Here is a 20701-nt window from a genome sequence, read left to right on the forward strand (position 1 = left end):
CATCCATCCATTATCTGAACTACTTATCCTCAGCAGAGTCGCGGGTGTGCTTGTTTCCGCTGCAGCTGTTGTGAAATGCACTATGAAAATAAAGTTGTATTGTATCGTATTGCCCCAAGAACACCCCCCAAACCCACCAAACCCAATTATCCGGCCTCAAACCTCATACTTTACAGTTGATTATCCCTTGAAGAAGGAAAGCCTATAGTGCTAAAGTAATGACGGATCAGATGTAAAACCACCATGCTCTTTAAGATGAACCATTTTATTTAGATTTTTCATCTGGCCTGTCTGTGACATTATAAATCCGTTTAGATAAAGCAGCTAAAAAATAAAAATAATCAAAAAAAAAAAAAGCTTCCTCCGGAATGGTTTGCTGTGCCTAACACACACACACACACACACACACACACGCCCACGCGCACACACACACACACACACACACACTGTCTGCCAGGATTTCAGTGAGTAATTCCTGGTGAGCATAGCTAAAGCACACTTTAGCATAGCTAAAACACACTTTAGCCAAGAAACGGTGGCATGATCAGGAATAGTCATCTAGCCTTGTGAGGAGTGGCCTTCTCAAAGCCAGCATCTATTATGTCTGAGTTGTAGAGCACCTCATGAGTTGAAATGGTGAGAATACTCAAGTAGAGTTGTGCTGTAAACTATCATAGCTAGCATGAATTGGATAGCATGCGAAAAGCCAACATTCACCCACGGCCTACCATCTAACATGTTATTTCAGTCAATGTGCGTCTCGTCCGCAAATAGCAGCAGCTCGACTCTGTGATTTTTCCCTGACATGTTCCCCCGGGCTGATTTACGCTTGCATTCATCATACGCTAAACAAAAATAAACCGGCAACATTAGCTCTCAATTTTGATGAGCTTAAACACAAAGATCTAAGACTTTGTCTATGTACACAAAAATACTATTTCTCTCAAATAGTGTTGGCATGCTGACTGCAAAAATGTCCACCAGAGTTGTTGCCCATGAATGAAATATTCATTTCTCTCTGGTAAGCCTTGTCCAAAGCCGTTTCGAGAATTTCTCCTACTAGCCTCATAACAGCGGACCACACCAGCCCGCCACCTGTCAAATCTTGAGAGCTTGAAGACTCGGCAAAGAAAAAGTGCTCACTATCACAAATTTTGTGATCAATATTTGAGAAAAATACACTTTTTGTGCTCATTAGATTACATGACATTCTATTATTTTACATTAGAAAAGCTTTATTTGTCCCACGGTGGGGAAATCTGCATTATTTCCGCAAAATATTTCAAGGCACTGGTCTGCTGGTACATATTCCTACATATGCACTCACACAGATTGTCTACATTTGGCGGTTTACGTGGGCGATGCCTGTGGGCAATGCCTCTGCGTCAAGTATTTACACGACAGTTTCCATCTGCCTTTTTTTCTGACTGTGGTTGTCATGTTTTTCTCGATTTCACACCGTCTTCTCCACTTTTATTTTGCCGTCCCTTATTTTGCCGTCCCTTGTCATGTCCAAGGATTGTCTCAATAACCCCAAGTAATTACTGTTCTCTTTTCAAAGGACAATTTTTTTTTTTTCCCCCAAGTGAGATCACTTTTTTGCGCTTGAGTATTGAGGTTTAGAAACACCAAACATGTTTGTCCTTTCTGGGGACCGATATGATTTTAGGTTCAAGCTGTGTCATGTGAAAGCAAAACCAGACCATGTTGATTCATTTCAGCATGCTGAAGGGAGGGGGTGGCGGGAATCCAAAATCAAAATATCCACTCGTGATTTTTACTCATTTATTTATTTGCAGGATGATTCAAGATCATTTTATATGCAAAATATTCATCTTATCTTTTAACCTTTTCATGCACCAATCACAATAACATGATGAGCTGTCCACCGCAGTAACCGCTGTCCCTGAAAGGGTTAATATCATCATAATAGCTTTATTGACTTTATTTTATTCCGATAACAAACCCTCAACAACCAAGCCGTGAAGTAATGCTTAAGAGACATTTGAAACAGTGAGTCCAGGCTATAGATAACACCATGTTTCTATCACATGTGCGGCGTGTTACCATATAAGACAGCAATATGACTCACCCCTACTCACTGACCTACTATGTGGGAAGTCATGATTCATGCAAGCTGCATTTAAGCAGGCAGGGGCCTAAAATAATCTTGAATGTCGTCATATGAACACACACACACACACACACACACACACACACACACACACACACACACACACATTGCTTGTTCAGTCCTACTCCCCCACCCTCAGACACTGATAGGTTCGGCTGGTGTTGGTAACAAGTAGTGGGAGGCATTGAAAGTTGTCACAGCAAACAAGGGACTATTAAGATGACTGGATCTGTGCTGACACCTTTTTGAGGTAATGCACGTGTGTGCTTGCAGCTAGCTTGTTCCTGACTTGAATTGACTCTTGAAGGAATTTGTGGCAATGTCTCGGAGTCATGTCTTTTGTTTTGATTTGAAGATGGTTCTATGCTACCAGAAACGTTGCACTGATTATATTTCAGTTACTGGTATGTCATGTCTTGGGCTCAAGCATGGTGACAATTTTTTTTTTAAAACCTGTCCAGTTTTCAGAGTTATTTTGTAAATACCTATATAGGCCATATTTATCCTATTGATAGTACATCAAAGGCATTTTTTAAATGATTATTTTTGCTGGGAGCGAGATACTGAAACCTTATCAATAATTAATCAGAACCAATAATGGACAACATAAAACATCGGGGAACTTCTGTTTGGTAGTTTTCTTTACTTGAACAATGCCTGTTGGCTAAATGTTTAACTGTTGGAAAGCCTGAATATTTCCCTTCTGAATGGTGCCACTTTTGTTAGGAAAATGCATTTATGGGACAGCATGCAGGTTGCATGCACTGCAGCTTTAATATGTTATGTTTATGTTCAGCGATGAGTCCAGAATCTACATACAACGGATGGATCATGGACGTAGTGACCGCTATGCTAATCACCTCACCTTTGAGTAATATCTGTTGGTGTAGGGCAGCACAAATTTTGATAAATCGTCCAGCCTGACTTGATAGTCCCTCATTGGTGGAGTAACATTGTTCACATTTGAGAATGCAAATCTAGAAATGGAAAGAAATACACAAACATGCTAACGTTAGCGAAGCCTGTTGCGACCTTAACTTGAGATGCTGTGGTTTTATTAGTACTGGATAGAGCACAGATCTTCGGGTGGCTCGATGGCTCAGTGACTTAGGACGCATGGGGCTGGGGATCAAATCCCGGTCAGTGCCGACAGTAGCATCCAGTCGGGTCCCACGGCAAGACCACTGTGAGTGGTTTCCCTTCCACTGTCGTGGGCGGGTTGCATCAGGAAGGGCATCTGGCGTAAAAACTCTACCATACATATCATCCAAGTAACTTGTTTGGAAACCCAAACAAAAACATTGGGCATGGATCTGCAATTAAAATTTGAAAAAGTCCGGTTGCAATCAATTTCTCATGGGCAAAACCAAACTTTTGATGAGCGTAGCTAAACCCATCGAACAATAACGAAATAGTAAATTTCCATTTACTTTTGGAAACATTTATTTGTGGTTTTGCAAATATGATGTTTTGTTTTCCATGACAAAAATGAACCATTTCAAAGGACAGCAGTTACTACAGTGGACAGCTTATCTTATCATGTTCCAGGGTGCATGAAAGGGTTAAAACTAATGGTCGCTGTACACTTGCGTGACTTGTGTGCAGGCAGCATGGGATCGGTTTTGGTCACATGATTATGACAAGCGCTACCGTAAAACAGAATTTAGCTGTATTTGAAGATACCTGGTATAGAGTATCCTGTACTCCATCGTCACAGCTTGTACTGGGCGATATGGGGAAAAAAATCTTATATTTTGATACAGCCCATTTTATATCACGCTAACGATATATCATGATATATTTGGAATTATTCCATTTAAAAAAAAAAAAAAACAATACAATACACGGTGACTGGTTAGCGCATCGACCTCACAATGCAGAGGTGCTGGGTTCAATTCCAGCTCCGGCTTGCATGTTCTCCCAGGCCTGCGTGGGTTTTCACCGGGTACTCCGGTTTCCTCACACATTCCAAAAACATGCATGGCAGGCGGATTGAACACTCAAAAATTGTCCCTAGATGTGAGTGTGAGCGCGGATGGTTGTTCGTCTTTGTGTGCCCTGCGATTGGCTGGCAACCGGTTCAGGGTGTCCCCCGCCTACTGCCCGGAGACGGCTGGGATAGGCTCCAGCATCCCCCGCGACCCTTGTGAGGATAAAGCGGATGGGAAAATGGATGGATGCATGTGACTGCTCACTTGAGAAATGCATCCAGTAGTGCTGGTATATAAAATTATCAAATGTAAACAGAAGCAAAAAAAGACTACATATTTGTGGCCAAATATAGATATCAGTCTAAAAAAGAGGCCAAAAAAAATTATGTTTCTGACTGAAATTAATTCAAAAAATCAAATCAAATAAAAGGATGAGCTCTACTGCAATGTAAATTTGAGGTTTATTGTGCAGGTCCTCAAAAGTCAAAGTCAAGGCTCCGGACTGTATTGTGAAATCAAATCACATTTGTAATATTGTAAGCATTCACTATGCTATAGCCATCCATTTCTGAAACGCTTATCGTCTCTATTAGCATTGTTTTGTGTTATTTATTTTCTCCAGACACCTATTAACGGCAATTTTACAAATTAAACTTGGATAGACTCTGCTTTAACGCATTTCCGGTGAGACCTCTCTGAAGTGTACTAAGTCACCCAAGCACTTTGAATTGCGGTCTTTCATGATGTTATTAGGTTATCTCAAAAATGAGCATGACTTCTCCGGCTTTCCCACCATAATTATTACTCGTAATCCCTTTGTGTGAACGATACTTGTAAGAAGTGTACCTTATTTGCCGCCAAGGTGTCGAGATGATGGTGGCTTTAAAACTCATTCAGTACCAGCCAATTCTAGATCAAGTCTAAAAAGACGTTCAAAAACGTCTTTGGGAGTGAATGAGTTAATTACTGAATTTAGAGCTGCAGCATGTTTAGTAGGGCAGTCGTAGCCTGAGATTCTCTCTTTTGCTATTTGTGTTTGGATGTGTCTCGAAATAAAAAAAAAAAACTTTGATTTTTGTACGGGAAATAATAATAATAGCACCCTGTAACCTGCTAACATGAGGAGCTGTCCATTGTAGTAACCGCTGTCCCCAAAAGAGTTTAAATTCCTTATTTTGAGAACTGATTGACTTGAATGACCGTATGCGGATGGATATTATTTTTTGCTTTGCATATCCTTTTGAAAGTGCTTGTTTGAGGAAAAGGGTTGTCATTTTTCTCTCTGTATTGAGTGACATCACGCAGAGCGTCTGATCCCGACCCGCGAAACACAGAATCAAGAAAAATAGACGGATTGACTGATTCTGATGAATTCTGATCAATTCTCAACTTTTTTTCCCTCCATTGTTGTATTATTCAGTACAATATCGAGATCTTGACAGTCGGTGGGCCTGGTTCTAAGCGTCATCTCCCTTCTGTTTTCAGATTGTGAGCGGAATGTCCGTGGATGAGAAGCCTGAAGCCCCCATGTATGTGTATGAGTCAACAGTTCATTGTACCAATATCCTCCTCTGCCTTAATGACCAGCGGAAGCAGGATATCCTGTGCGATGTGACTGTCCGAGTGGAGGGCAAGGAATTTCGTGGGCATCGGGCCGTGCTGGCGGCCTGCAGCGAGTATTTCCTCCAGGTGTTAGTGGGCCAGGCAGAGAATGGCTTCACGGTCAGCCTTCCTGAAGAGGTATGTCCAACAAACACATCATTTCGACTGATACGTTTAGCCTAGTAATCCTGAATAGTCAACCATATTTTAGACAATGCCATCGTAAATATTCTCCTGGGGCAGTAAAAGCGCAGTACCAACCAAGTTCTCTTCCAATAACTTAAATATTCATCAGCGTTAAATACTCATCACATTTTTTTGGGAGAATGAAAAAAATGTGAATATCACGTGAATACCGTATTGGCCCGAATATAAGACTGTTTTTTGCATTGAAATAAGACTGAAAAAGTGGGTGTCGTCTTATATTCGGGGGTCGAGACATTATACCCATTCACGACGCTAGATGGCGCCAGATACCATTGAAGCGACTGCTGAACTTGACTCCCCAGGGCAAAGTGAACCCCTGTCACGAAGAATAAAAAATAAAAATAGCGGAAGCACGAAGACGAAAAATAAAAAATAGCGGTAAGAAAGAAAAGAGAAGAAAATAATAGAAGAGATAACAGAAAATGGAGAAACGTAGCGACAATCTGGAGAAAAGTGGGTCGAAGATCGGCCAGGCTAACCGGCAGCTGAGGAGAAGTTATGATGTCATTTACATTTCAAAAACCCGAAGCTGTTCATTTACGAATGTGATTGCACTTTAGTTTACATATTTAAATGTTCAGATATTAAGATTTGAATGAGGCAAAATAAAATGCTTTTTCTCTCAAATATATTGTTATAATCATTTGTTCAGATGTACTGGAATTATTTTCTGTATAAAAATTAATTTGGTGTTCAAAAAGTCTTTTTTCAAATTTGAGTCTTGAAAAAGGGGGTCATCTTATAATCAGGGCCGTCTTATATTCGGGCCAATACGGTACATTTTTGACCTCTCGTTAAGTGAAAAATATCTATTGATGGAAATTAATCAAGCATTATTAAATTATCAGGACCACTCATTGCCCAGAAATATATTCACGCCCCTCTCCTTTTCCTCATTGTTTTGTATTAAATTACAGTACGTCTGAAATCGTATTTCCTTCAAGACTTTTTTTTTTTTTTTTTTAATGATGCCAACTGCGCTTAAATGTAACTAAGAATATTATTGAAATTCAAATGCTGTGATTTCCAATGAGACCACTTACAGATCTGCAATGCATGGTCCATTATGGATAAGGGACTCGATATGGTCCGATGGTCAACTGGTTAGCGCGTTGGCCTCGCAGTGCGGAGGTGCAGGGTTTGATTCTGGCTCCGGCATGTTCTCCCCGAGCCTGCGTGGGTTTTCTGCGGGGTACTCTGGTTTCCTCCCACATTCCAAAAACATGCTTGGCAAGTTAATGGAGCGCTCTAAATTGTCCCTAGGTGTGACTTTGAGCGCAGGGTAATAAGTAATCCCAAATCTGCTCGGCAACACCACAGTGGAAGAGTTTCTATCGCTAGAGGCTTGGTACCAGAACCCAAGCTGTGTGTCGAGGCGAATCCAACCAGATCTAGTTGGAGCTTCTCAAACTCACGCACCAGCAAGGGCTCCTTCCCTTTCAGAGAGGTGACATTCCAAGTTTTTCGAGCCAATTTCTGTAGCCTGGGATCAGAGCACCAAGATCCCGCCTTCTGCCACCACCCGGCTCTCTTTGCACCAGACCCCCTTGGCCCCTCCCACATGTAGTGAGCCCATGGGAAGGGCGACGCACGTTATTTTGGGCTATGCCCGGCGGGGCCCCTTGGTTGCATTAGGTGCTTACCATGGAGCCCCACCACCTGGCTTGGCTCCAGAGGAGGTCCCCCGGTGACCCACATCCATTAATTGGAATCATCATGGGGATTTTAAGACGTGCATTGTTTGTGTTTGTGTTCTGGGTGTTCGATGGAGTGTTGGAAGTAAACTTTTTCTGATTCTTTTTTTTCATTTGAGTTGCTTTTGTTGTGTCATTTCCTTTGTCCATTCCTCAACAATCAAACACATTTGGTTTGTTTAATCTGTGTGCTAAAGTTGCCTCAATATTAATTTGAAGAGATGAATGTTCTTTCCATGTATATACTTAATAAATTAACCAAATGGTATTTGCTTGGTCAGAAGCAGACTTGTAAAACATTATAGATGTGAGTTCATGTCCTCCCAAAGTCTGGCTTGTACTAAACTGCACTGTGAGCGGATTACGAGACACTATCTGATTTAATCCACTGTGTGGGTTGCGGAGGGGGCTGGGGGTGTGGGGGGGGGTTATCAAGTGGGATTTTACCGGCAACAGTGGTATGGAATAGTAACCTGTTTTACCTGTCTAGTGGCAGAGTAGAATAAGAATAAGAAAACCTTTATTCGTCTCACAATGGAGAAATTCCCAATTTATAGCAGCAAAGTTGTGACAGGAAGAAAGAAAAACAAAAAGTATCGGAGCTGCTGTAAAGGCAGCCACTTTCGCGGCACCATCTTGAAGTCATAATAACATGATAACAATAGACATGTGATTATATCTTCAAAGGGATTATAGTAGTCTTAAAGGTTGAGCACTTTTTGTAGTTGAGCCAAAATGTATCTGAAAAACGTATCCTCAAATTTTGGGGATTTCTGACCTCTTATCATTTTTCAATACATCTCTCTACTCATAATTTCATCCACCTTGAAAGGCTTAACTGTGCATGTGTTTGTGTTCCTTTTCTTTGGCTTTTTGCCCCCCCCCCCCCAAAAAATACACCAGAATATAGTTGGGCAATATCGCCCCAACATTATCTTGTTTTTGGGGAAATATAGAAATAGTGTGTGTGTGTGTGTGTGTGTGTGTGTGTGTGTGTGTGTGTGTGTGTGTGTGTGTGTGTGTGTGTGTGTGTGTGTGTGTGTGTGTGTGTGGAGAGAGAGAGAGAGATGAAGGGGGGATACACTAAAACAATATTCATACATTGCATATATTGCATAATAATGCAAAAAAAATACACTGTACACAAATGTACTGTCGAGTGTAATGCAAAAATGAAGTTTTGGCCAATAATAATTCAGACAATACAACACAATAATCACTGGCGGCCTTTTGTCAAGATGAGAATGTTGCTTTGTAATGTAATGAAATGTAATAGAAGTAAATAGATCAGTAATTGATTTTAAACAGGATATGGGTCATTATACTGTTTTTAAAAAGTAGCCAACAGTAAGGAAAATAAAATTTCAATCAATTACAAACACTCTGGCTCACTTTAAACTTCCCTCATTCGGCTACTATTGCGGTTTTAGCAGTGGTGTTGAAGGGCACACATAAAGATGTAAACCTGCAGACGGCAGCTGATGAGACTAACTGAAAATAGAGCCATTGGTATGCTGAGATCTTTTCCTTATTTAGCCTTCCTATTAATAAGCGTGTTTGAATAAACTGCGGCAGGTTGGCCAATGCGTCTCATTCAAGCTATGATATCCCTCCGTATGTTTCCACACGTACGCTAGCTATTAGCAGCATTCGACGATCGTTTCCCAGTTTACGTTCATGGGTTCTGATTAAATACAATCCGAAAGGCAGGTACAAGTGACGCCCCACTTTGACCTTGCTTAGCAGGCTTGTTTAGCGGTTTCTGGTTGAGCTGTTGTGTCACATCACAACAACGCGAAGGCACATTGATCAGCTGGGCATCAGGCCGAGCAGAGAAATTAATGTTATGGAGTTTATTGACCTAAAATAAGAGTTTACAAACTTAATTTTGTGTATCAAGCATTTTTCATTTTTTGGTAAACTTAATTTAAATTGTTTTGTTGATAAATAATCATGAAATACCAGTCACATATCTTAAGCGTTTATCGCACTCAGCGGGGAAGGTTTACAAGTGTGCGCGCACATAGCACATGTTTATTTGTCAGGGTTCATTAAAGGTTGCAAAGGGTTGCAAAAGTTTGCAACGATGTTCCCAAACAAATAGTACTTATTGCAAACAGTTCTTCTTTTTCTAAAAAAATGTCGCCATCAAATTTTGAATGTGTTCAAAATTTCTTTGCAGTTTTGAAAAACTGTTTGCAACATTTTGCAACTGTTGGCAACCTTTTAGGAACCCTGACAAGTAAACATTCACTACGTGCCCACAAACTTGTGATAACTTGAGCTTGAAAGGCCATATCTCGTTCGCCAACAATTTTAATGATTGTCACAGAGAAATTTGGAACATTCACAACGTTCGAAATTGGATGGGGACAATAGAAACTGCAAACATTAAAGCTGTTTGGGAGTGTCTGGCGAACATCTTTGTAACTGCTTTCTTCCGCCACGTGCGCACACACTTGCAAACCTTCGCCGTTCAGTGACATACGGGCTCAAGGGGGGCCTCCTTTAAACGAAAAAAAAAGTGATTTTGATTCAGTGGATTTATATCTGTAGAGCCACTCTAAATTGTATCCTGCATGTGTGTAGAAATGAGTGTACGTGTGGTTGTACCACTCATATTGCGGATGCTCATACGTAAAGTGAAAAGAAAGCCTCTACCCTCCCCCACGGTGTCATACTGAAACTCCCACACCCCTACTTACGCTCTCTCTCTCTCTCTCTCTCTCTCTCTCTCTCTCTCTCTCTCTCTCTCTCTCTCTCTCTCTCTCTCTCTCTCACTCTCTCTCTCACACCATCCCCCACTCATGGCTATCAAGTCAGCAGCATCCTCCTAACAATAGCTGATATGCTTTGCTGTTGTTGAACTATGAGCTCACTGTAAACTAGCTCAGAGCAGAAATATGGGCATGGGTGAAAAGGAGCGCGGCACATACTCATACTTACTTAACATTTCTAAATGCCAAAAACGTCAGGGATTTCTGACCATATCAGTAACAGTTGGCGATCTGCTGAATTTGAGCAAAGCAATAATCACAGTCAACTGCGAACCTCATGCTGATCTTTAAAACAGTGGGTCATAGTAAGAGGCTCTTTAGACACCCTTTGTCTCACGTGTTTCAACGAAGCACCAAAGCAGGCCAAGAATTCTGCCAGCTCAGGAGTATACCTAATTAACTGGCATTAGGTTTAAATGGAAAGGCTTCTCTCTATCATTCCCCACCACATGGCCACAACAGAGATTAGCTAGAGTCTTACAAACCATTAAGCTTTAGGCTCCAGACACTTGACCAGAGGACACTTGGTACCGCTACACAAGGCATTATCTGGTCTAATATAGTATAGCCTAAAGCTAAACAATACATCTGTAAACAAAGCTGCAACAAAGTTTGTTCAATGAGGAGCATACCATACATCCTTGGTATGCCCTTAATATTGGTAACTTTTATTAAAGACATTAGACCAGGGGTGTCCAAACTTTTTCCTCCATCCATCCATCCATCCATCCATCCATTTTCTGAACCACTTTATCCTCACAAGGGTAGCGGGGCGTGCTGGAACCTATCCCAGCTGTCTTGGGGCAGTATGCGGGGGACACTCTGTACTGGTTGCCAGCCAATCGCAAGGCACACAGAGACGAACAACCATCCGCGCTCACACTCACACTCACACTTAGGAACCTGCCACACATGTTTTTGGAATGTGGGAGCAAACCGGAGTACCCAGAGGAACCCACGCAGGCACGGGAAGAACATGCAAATTCCGAAAGGCCGGAATCAAACCCTGCGCCTCTGCACTGTGAAGTCGACGTGCTAACCAGTCGACCACCGGGGCGCCCAAAAAGGAAATCTGATATACCAAATATTTGAGCCTTTTCAATTTAGATTTACCAACAGCTCGTGACCATACGCGATGGTAGGAACGTAGATTGACCGGTAAATCGAGAGCTTCACTTTTTGGCTCAGCTCGTTTTTAGCCATGACAGACTGATACAAAGTCCACATCACAGCAGACGCTGCACTGATCCGCCTGTCGATCTCCTGCTCCATCTGGCCCTCCCTCGTGAACAATACTCCAACATACTTAAACACCTCCACTTGAGGTAAGATATCATCCCCGACCCAGAGAGGCCACTCCACCATTTTCGAACTGAGGACCATTGTTTCAGAATTGGAGGTGCTGATTTTCATCCCAACCACTTGAGAGTTGGAGATCCCGGCTTGAAGAAGCCAACAGCACCACATCATCTGCAATAAGTAGCGATGCAACACTGAGGCCACGAAACCGGACCCACTCTACAACTTGGATGCCCCTAGAAAATTCTGCCCATAAAGGTTATGAACAGAATCTGTGACAAAGGGCAGCCTTGGCCGAGTCCAAGCCTCACATGAAAACGGATCCGACTTACTGCCGGCAATGCAAACCAAACTCTGACATCGGTGGTATAGGGACCAAACAGCCCATATAAGGGGGTTCGAAACACCATACCCCCATAGCACCCCCCCACAGAACTCCCCAAGGGACATGGTTGAACATCTTCTCCAAGTCCACAAAGCAGATGTAGACTGGTTGGGGGAACTCCCATGCACCCTCGAGGACTCTTCCAAGGGTTTAGTGCTGGTCCACTGTTCCACAACTGGGATGAAAACCACATTGCTCCACCTGAATCTGAGACTTGACTTGCTGACGGACCCTCCTCTCCAGCACCCCTGAACAGACCTTACTCGAGAGGCTGAGTAATGTGATTCCTCTACAGTTGGAACACACTCTCCGGTCCCCCTTCTTAAAAAGAGGGACCACCACCCTGGTCTGCCAGTCCAGAGGCACTCTCCCCGATAACCATGTTGCAGAGGCATGTCAACTAGGACAGCCCCAGAACATCCAGAGCCTTGAGAAACTCTGAGTGGATCTCATCCACCCCCGGGGCTTTGCCACCGTTTTTAACCACCTCTGTTACCACAGAGATTGGAGAGTCCACCTCTGAATCACCAGATCTGCTTCCTCTAAGGAACAATGGTGCACTGCTTCCCCCTCTTGAGACCTGTTCCCACACCCAAAAGTGGAGGGAGGCTACCCTCTCGTCCACTGGTGTGAACCCCAATGTACAGCCACTGAGCTGGGGGTCAGTGAGTATGCCCACTCCTGCTCTGCGCCTCTCACTGTGGGCTACTCCAGAGTGGAAAAGAGTCCAACCCCTCTCGAGGGAACTAGTACCAGAACCCAGGCTGTGTGCCGAGGCAAGTCCGACTATGTCAAGTCAGAACTTCTCTGCCTCGCACACCATGTAGGGTTCCTTCCGTGCAAGAGAGGTGACATTCCATGTCCCTAGAAATAGCCTCTGTAGCCGGGGATCGGACCGCTAATTTATTCGCCATAAGGGATCTGTGAGCCATGCTTTGACTGGTCCCTCACCAAGGATCTGTTTGCCATGGGTGACCCTGCCGGGGGCATTAAGCCCCAGACAATTTAGCTCATTTGGACACACAAAGCCCTCCACCACGGTAAGGGGAAGGCTCACGGAGGGAAGCTAAGGAAATATATACTCTAATATAGTATACCTGTAGCTCAAGAAAAAGGCAAAGTGTGCATGTGTGTACTGTATGGCTTATGCTGTTGACTGGTCTCAATCACCGTTCACAATCGGCATTAGTGTAACTTGTTGCCATCATGACCCAAAACCGTCCAACCATTTAAAATTTGAAAACAAAATAAATAGGGTGAGTGTGGAGATATATATATATATATATTTTTTGTCGCCACCATTTCCACCCCAACTACGCTTCTCATCCCTGCTTGTACCCTTCGGAAACGAATAAAGCTGGTGAATATGCCGAGTCGACTACCGGATGATACTTACATTTTTTTTCTTGTAAGTAATAATTTCACCTAATCATGCTTTTCATACCTGAAAACCTTTCTATAAGGTTTTATATAATCTATAAGTTTAATGTGGGGATTTTGGGGTGGTCAGAGTCCCTGCAACCCACGAGAAAATATCTGTCCCTGCGCTGAACAGCAGCCGAATCCCATCTCTTTATCCAGAAACCAAAACAGGAGCAAGCTCTTGTAAGCTGACCATTTTTAAAGCAGTTACTTGGGAATCATTCATGTCATATGTTCACAATTTGGGCTTTGACACAGAGCAGGAAGCGGAGGGAACCATTTTGGCTTGTAAAAAAAATTTATTATCTTCATGACCACAGTGTTGTAAAAAGAAATGTTGTCATGAGTTTATTTGTAAATAATAATTTGTTTTTGCATATTGTGAAAAGCTCCAAGTATATAAAACAAATTCATTAGTAGCAAATAGCACTTTTAGTATCTGCTGTGGGCTGTTTAAGAACAGATGGCAGGCGACAGGCTCTCACCACACCCAAGTACTCTAGACAATGACTCTCGTTCTAGTAATCATGACAATTTCCCTGCTATTTTACAGGTCACTGCTAGAGGATTCATCCCATTGTTGCAGTTTGCCTACACCGCAAAGCTGTTACTCAGCAAAGAAAACATTCAAGAGGTCATCCGCTGTGCCGAATTCCTGCGCATGCACAACCTAGAGGATTCATGCTTTCGTTTTCTGGAAGCTCAGCTGCGTAGCGAGGACAGCTTGCTGCACTGTCACAATGTGGCTGCTGAGGGCATCAACTCAGAGTATGAAAGCATGCAGTCAGAGGCCGAAATGCCCTCCTCCCCAAGGATACGACGTGCTGATGATCTTGCCGCCTTTCAGTGCCCCGATGAGGATCGGCTAGCAATGACTATACCGAGTAACTTCACAGACGGCCGATTGGACATCGATCGACGCAGTGGATCAGACCTGCCACGATGCCCGAAGTACAGGAAATACCAGTGGGCATGCAACAAGCACAATAATGATTTCTCTTCCGACACCAGTACCTCAGGTTTCCCGAGCACAATAAAAGACAGCAGGATTAGTGGGGGAGTCCCAGATCAGGACAGGTTGCCTTTGGCGGAGATCAAAGTAGAACAACAAACAGAGGAAGAGGCCGTCTCATTGTGCCTCTCGGGGGATGAGCAGGACACTCGGGATAAGGATAGTGGGCTCGCAATGGAGATGGATAATCCTGTGTCTTCAGAAATCATCAAGAGAACCAAGTCGGCATCCTGCGTCCGAGCCTTATTCAAAAAAGGAGCAGACCGCTCCAATCCGCCCAATACATCGCAGCAGCTATTTGCCAACAGGCTTGTCTGTCCCCAGGACAAAATTAACTCTCAGGGAGATCACAAAAAAGACTTCAGAGCTTTTGCTGGGGAGTTAAGTTTGTCTTTAATATCCCCAAAGAACACTGACAATTTCACTGCAGGTCTGTCCGTCAAGTCCACGTCCTGCGATGAAATCTGCAAACAGGAAGTTGAGCTTGATCGACGAAGTGTCATTTTTTCCTCAGGAGCCTGCAATCGTCTTGGAACCCCAGCACATTCCTACCCCGGTGGGAATTCTTTTGAAATTGAGCTTTCTGAGCACATACCAAAGGGAATGTGTCCTGGAGCCAGCCAGTCCCTTCCGACCTCCCAGGCCTATTCTCCCAGCACCACCTCCACCGAACCCCAACTGCTGTGCCGCCCGCGGCCAAACACGAGCTGCCCGGTTCCAATAAAAGTTTGCCCGCGCTCACCGCCTTGCGAGACACGGACCAGGACATCCAGCTCCTGTTCGTCATACTCCTATGCAGAAGATGGCAGCGGTGGCTCTCCGTGCAGCCTGCCTCAGTTTGAGTTCTCTTCCTCACCGTGCTCCAACATGGCCCGCTGCCTTAATGTCGACCAGCAGGAACACAGTGTCGGGGATGTTTTTAACCGGGGGCAACCCAAGATAAAATGTGAACAGTCCTATGGCACCAATTCCAGCGATGAGTCAGGTTCATTTTCAGAAGGAGACAGCGAGTCCTGTACTGTACAAGAGCGTGGCCCTGAGGTGAGTGCAAATCTGCATATGCGGTCTTGAAGCCGTCATTTACAATCCAGAAGGCTGTCCAATATGTAACAATTCAATAATTGTGGGTTATTTTTCACCCGACTGTTTTTATAATTTGTCTTATTAATCAGTATATTAAATGCTTCTATAATTGGGGCATTGTTTTGCTACCTTGAAAATGTTTTGGTCAATACACGAATACAGTATAGCATACTATGTGAGAAGTATCCACACAGCGCTGAAGTCACACAAGGTACTCTGAGTATGTTGGAATAGGATACTACATCCCATCTTAAACCCTTGATTTACCTTTATAATACACTTATGCTAATTCCCAGAGCAGCATAGTTCACTTATTAGGATTGAAACCAGGGCATCGAAATAGCAATGAGCACTGGCCAGGTCCTCAAACACCATACAATATTCTCTCTCACAATTATGTTAAGTCACACATTATTTGACACCATTTTACAACTAACTGTTCAGATTCCTTTGGAATTCATATTCTGGAGTGCTTTTGTTGAAGTGATGTGGCCGTCATTAGTGGCCCTGTTGTTGTGATCATCAAGTTAGCCTTAGTCATGTGGTAGTGCACCGGAAGTCATGTGAATCTGAGTTTCAAAGTAAGTGTGTCACCCGTAAATGCTCTATTGGCTGTTTAAATGTTGCTGGCTTGACGGCATTGTGATAAATCTGCTTTGTAAAGTGTACCTTATTATCCGATGTTGTGTGCTCTTGCCTCTTGATCCGTGAATGTCCTCTTTTAGAAAAATCACACCCACACACCTAAACAACTGTACAAACATGTGCATGGGCAAATTTGGATTGAAGAGAAAAAAACTGTGCCTCTGGATTGGCAGACTAGGGTGTTACCACCTTTTTAAGAAAGAGGACCGGAGAGTGTGTTCCAACTCCAGGAGGATCAACCTCTCTGGTAAGGTCTAGTCAGGGGTGCTGGTAAAGAGAGTTTGTAAGTCAAATCTAGGATCCAGGAGGAGCAGTGTGGTTTTTGCCCCGGCCGTGGAACAGTGGACTCGCTCTGCAGGGTCCTCGAGGGTACATGGGAATTCACCCAACCAGTCTAGATGTGTTTTGTGGACTTGGATAAGGCATTTGGCCGTGTCCCTTGGAGAGCTGTGTGGGGGTTGCTTCAAGAGTATGTGGTTATCGAACCTCCTGATATCGCGCTGTTTAGTCCCTGGATGACCGATGTCAGAGTTTGGTTCGCATTGCTGACAAGAAGTTGGATTCATTTCCAGGAAGGGTTGGACAGGGCTGCGCTTAGTCACCGATTTTGTTCCAACCTTTATGGACAAAATTTCTAGGTGCAGCCAAGGAATTGCGGGGGTCTCGTTTGGTGGCCTAGTATTTCATCACTGCTTTTTACAGATTATGTGGTACTGCTGACCTCCAAATCTGAGACCATGGTCCTCATTCGGAAAAGGGTGGAGTGCCCTATGAAGGTTGGAGAGGCGATGCTTCCCCAAGTGGAGGATTTCAAGTAGCGTGTGAGGCAAGAATGGAACGTGACAGGCGGATCGGTGCAGCATCTGCAGTGATACGAACTTTGGTGTTGGTCCATCGCGGTGAAAAAAGACCTGAGCCAAAGGCTCTTAATTTACAGGTCAGTCTCTATTCCTACACTCACCTCTGGCCACAAGGTGTGGGTTCTGAGTAAAAGAACATGATCCCAATCTAAGCGGCCCAAATGATTTTCTATCGCAGGGTGTTCAAGCACTCCGTTAGAGATCATCCAGAATGGGCTCAGAGTCAAACTGCTGCTCCTCCACATTGAGTGGAACCAAATGAGGTGGCTCAGGCATCTGATTAGAATGCCTCCTGCACACCTCCGTGGTGAGGTGTTCTGGGCACGTCCCACCAACAGGTAGACCCAGGACATGCTGGAGAACCTTTGTCACCCGGCTGACCTGGGAACGCCTTGGAAAATTCCCACGGAAGAGCTGGCTGAAGTGGCTGAGGACAGGATAGTCTGGGCTTCTCTGCTCAAGATGTGGGTCACTTTGGGGTACTGGCACGTTGGTGTACTGACACAGTGGATTTTTTTTTTAAGATGGCCACCTCAATAAACCTGTAAAATATGGATTGTGTTTGCCAGGCCTATTGTGACTTTTTGTGCATTTTTAGACCTTCAAAAACAACAGTGCGTAGCAACGGCAGGAGCGTTTCACAAAACATCACAAGTACCCGTTTCAACATCACGAAAGTCTGAACACTCTTCCAAGAAAATATCAAGGATATCTGGTTCACCCTAGAGGAAAAATATGTCAGATAAGAATGGGTTGTCTCTTCCCAGGTTCAGGATATTGCTCCAAGAGACTTTTTTCGTAGGCTGTGGGCTGGTACATATGCCTTCCAATTATAGAGGTCACTGCTCGGGCCTAATAACTAAACTAACGTGGCTGCAACATGCTTGGAACACAAATGCACGGCGAGGCAATGAAATCCGGCTGATTTTCATTTCACATGCATACTTGCGCACCACTAATATGCACCCCTGTTTATAGGTTTTCCTACACAACTCTTATGGCCTGTCAAAGTAGTTCGTCAAATGCAACCCAGGATGGCCAGGGGTATTGTTCATGAGCTTGAATACATGGAAATATTTTTATTTCTGTCATGACAAGGCCGGAGTGTGGCACTAATGGTTCCCGAATAAATTTGAGCCTCAACCATCACGATTGGGTGCTCTTGTAGAAAGAACCTGCGTTAGATTGGCTTACTGCAGCACCCGACAGATGAAGACGATCTCGGCCCTCTATTCTCTGGGGCCTCAGGCAGCCTGTGCAGGAGAAGTGGTAGTGTAGAGCATTTCTCACTTTTCCTCTCTGCCCTCTTCCGTCTTTGCTTGACTTTGTTCTTCATGAGCTGTGCAGACTCTGCCATCGGATATGAAAGGTAGAAGAGAGAGATCGCTGCAGCTCCTCTCATCCCCTGCCAATTCCTCTTCCTCGTACTCTTTGTTATGCCTCTCCGAGACTTGCTGTCTAAGCGACAGCTAACGTCTGACGCGCACTGATGGAATTTTGCCATCTTGTGGTCAATTGGTATCCTACTCCAAGTAATAAGCTTGATCGTGTTGTCTCTTGCAAGTGATTTCCAACCAGGGTGTCGATGGCACCCAAGTGTGCTGTGAGATCTCCTCAGGCATGCCGAGGGAAATTATGGTTTATTGAAGGCAAACGTGCACAATCATCATTTGTTCATCAAGCTAGATGCCAGTCATTTCTAATGGCAGGTAGAATCATTAAATCAGCGGTGGGAAAACGACAGCCCTTGGGCTAGATTCAGCTCGTTGCTATTTTTAATACAGCCTGCCACTTGTTCATGTCCAAATCATGAACAGAATTATGACATGCAGCGACGCACACTGCATGATCATTGTTGAGTAATTCCTGGTGTCCCAGCAAAGTGATGCATTAGGCGCATTGATGCATTGACTTAATTTTACAGGCGCTGGGCCACTCCCTGTTACTTTGCTGTAACTATCCAGCTGTATTGTTTTTTTCAAAAGGCAGTTTATACATTATATTCCTTGACTCTGGATGAAAAGTAATGACCTTAAAGGGATTCTAGTCTCTTTATGAACACATTGGGTAAACCCCGGTGGAACGAAAAAAGACATCGTGGACAAGACCGCTATTGTTTGTAGAAAAATAGATATTTGGATAGAAAAGAGAGAATAAGGGAAAACACAGGTTACCAAAGAGTGCGTCCGTCCGACCTCGAGCGTCGTGTCATCTGTACTAACTTAGCTGTTGTCGTGGCTAGGCTAGCTTAGCTGTTGTCGTAGATCAAAGCTCTTTGATGTGTAACATCCGTTGCGTTTTCACTCGAGTGGCGTCGCTACAACCTAAAGCAGTGGTTCTCAAATGGGGGTACGCGTACCCCTGGGGGATGGGTGACATTTTTAAGTTTCTTTAAAAAGTGGCATCCACTCAATTAAAGGGCTTGATCAGCGCCGTTGCCTACCTGCTATTCAAGAACGACAAAGACACTCAGTGAAGAAGAAGCCCGATTGGTCCACAAAAATGTCTTTTTTTTTATAAGAAATAAACCTATCATCAATGTATATTGTTGTTGTTTGTGTTATTATCATATGCAATTGAATAAGTTGACCATTTCAGAATTCGAAATTTGGGACTGTCTAAATGCATAATGGGACTCATACTTCATACTTCTGATCAAAGAGTCCCTGGGACTCACTGGGGTTAAACTGTAAAATTATCACTGTGTGTGTATATATATATACACACACAGTCAAACCTTGGTTTTTGAACGTCTCTGTTCTCGACCAAATCGGTTTTCGACCAAAAATTTCAAGTTTTTATGCCTCAGGTTACGACCGAAAATCGGTTCTCGACCAAACTGAGCGCACTTGAATGCGCCACTTGACTCCTCTCGCCTCCCTTACACGAGGAAGTGACACTTCCTCGGGTAGACGAGAAAGTGATGCTTCCTCGTGTAGCGTTCCATTGTGAGCAGACGTGTTCAATAAAGATTTTTTTTTTTTTTTTTAAAGAGCGTAGTTTCGGTTTTCCAACGCCCGGTGGGCGACTGGTTTGCATGTCGGCCTCACAGTGCAGAGGGGCAGGGTTCGACTCCGACCTTTCTGTGTGGAGTTTGCATGCTCTCCCCGTACCCGTATCCGGGTAACATTCGTTTCTGTCACGTCTTTATTTAAAATATTCTGACTTTTGACAACCACCTCTTTGTGAATGTTCCAGGTGAAGCTTCCTTTCCCTGTTGATCAAATCATAAATCTTCCACGGAATGACTTCCAAACATTGGTGAAAATGCACAAACTGACCTCAGAGCAGCTTGAGTTCATCCATGATGTGAGGCGAAGGAGCAAGAATCGCATTGCTGCCCAACGCTGCCGCAAGAGAAAACTTGACTGCATCTTGAATCTTGAGTGCGAGATCAGAAAACTGGTGAGTCCATCCATCTCTGCCAACTCTTTTGTCTTTGAGGATCTCCTCACTTCACCACACACCTTCCCACAGATTTTGAATGAAATGCAAAGGCTGCACTTTGCCCTCGAGTTACTCTGTTTTCATGAGCAGCTTCCTCTCGGTCACTCCTAGAAAGCTCACACACACACACACACACACACACACACACACACACACACACACACACACACACACACACACACACACACACACATCCTCTTAAT

The 20701-nt window shown here is 43.8% G+C and overlaps 1 protein-coding gene and 1 long non-coding RNA gene across 2 annotated transcripts in view; one reads left to right on the forward strand and one right to left on the reverse strand.

Annotated features, from left to right (window-relative positions):
• The window catches only part of bach2b (BTB and CNC homology 1, basic leucine zipper transcription factor 2b), a 49847-nt gene that overhangs the window by 26398 nt on the left and 2748 nt on the right, over nucleotides 1–20701 (forward strand). Inside the window, exons 2-4 of the mRNA XM_019871518.1 lie at nucleotides 5551–5805; nucleotides 14005–15504; nucleotides 20250–20456. Of these exons, the coding sequence (XP_019727077.1) occupies nucleotides 5563–5805; nucleotides 14005–15504; nucleotides 20250–20456 (1950 nt within the window). The 5' untranslated portion in view covers nucleotides 5551–5562. The remainder of the gene's footprint in view (nucleotides 1–5550; nucleotides 5806–14004; nucleotides 15505–20249; nucleotides 20457–20701) is intronic.
• Nucleotides 7015–17377, reverse strand: LOC109516752 (uncharacterized). Its single transcript, XR_002168408.1, has 3 exons — nucleotides 16809–17377; nucleotides 10505–10509; nucleotides 7015–7024 (listed from the first exon to the last, which is right to left on the reverse strand). It is a non-coding gene; the product is annotated as an uncharacterized LOC109516752 (long non-coding RNA).

This window comes from Hippocampus comes, unplaced genomic scaffold (genome assembly GCF_001891065.2).
Source record: "Hippocampus comes isolate QL1 unplaced genomic scaffold, H_comes_QL1_v1.1 scaffold100, whole genome shotgun sequence".
Classification (NCBI taxonomy): domain Eukaryota; kingdom Metazoa; phylum Chordata; class Actinopteri; order Syngnathiformes; family Syngnathidae; genus Hippocampus; species Hippocampus comes.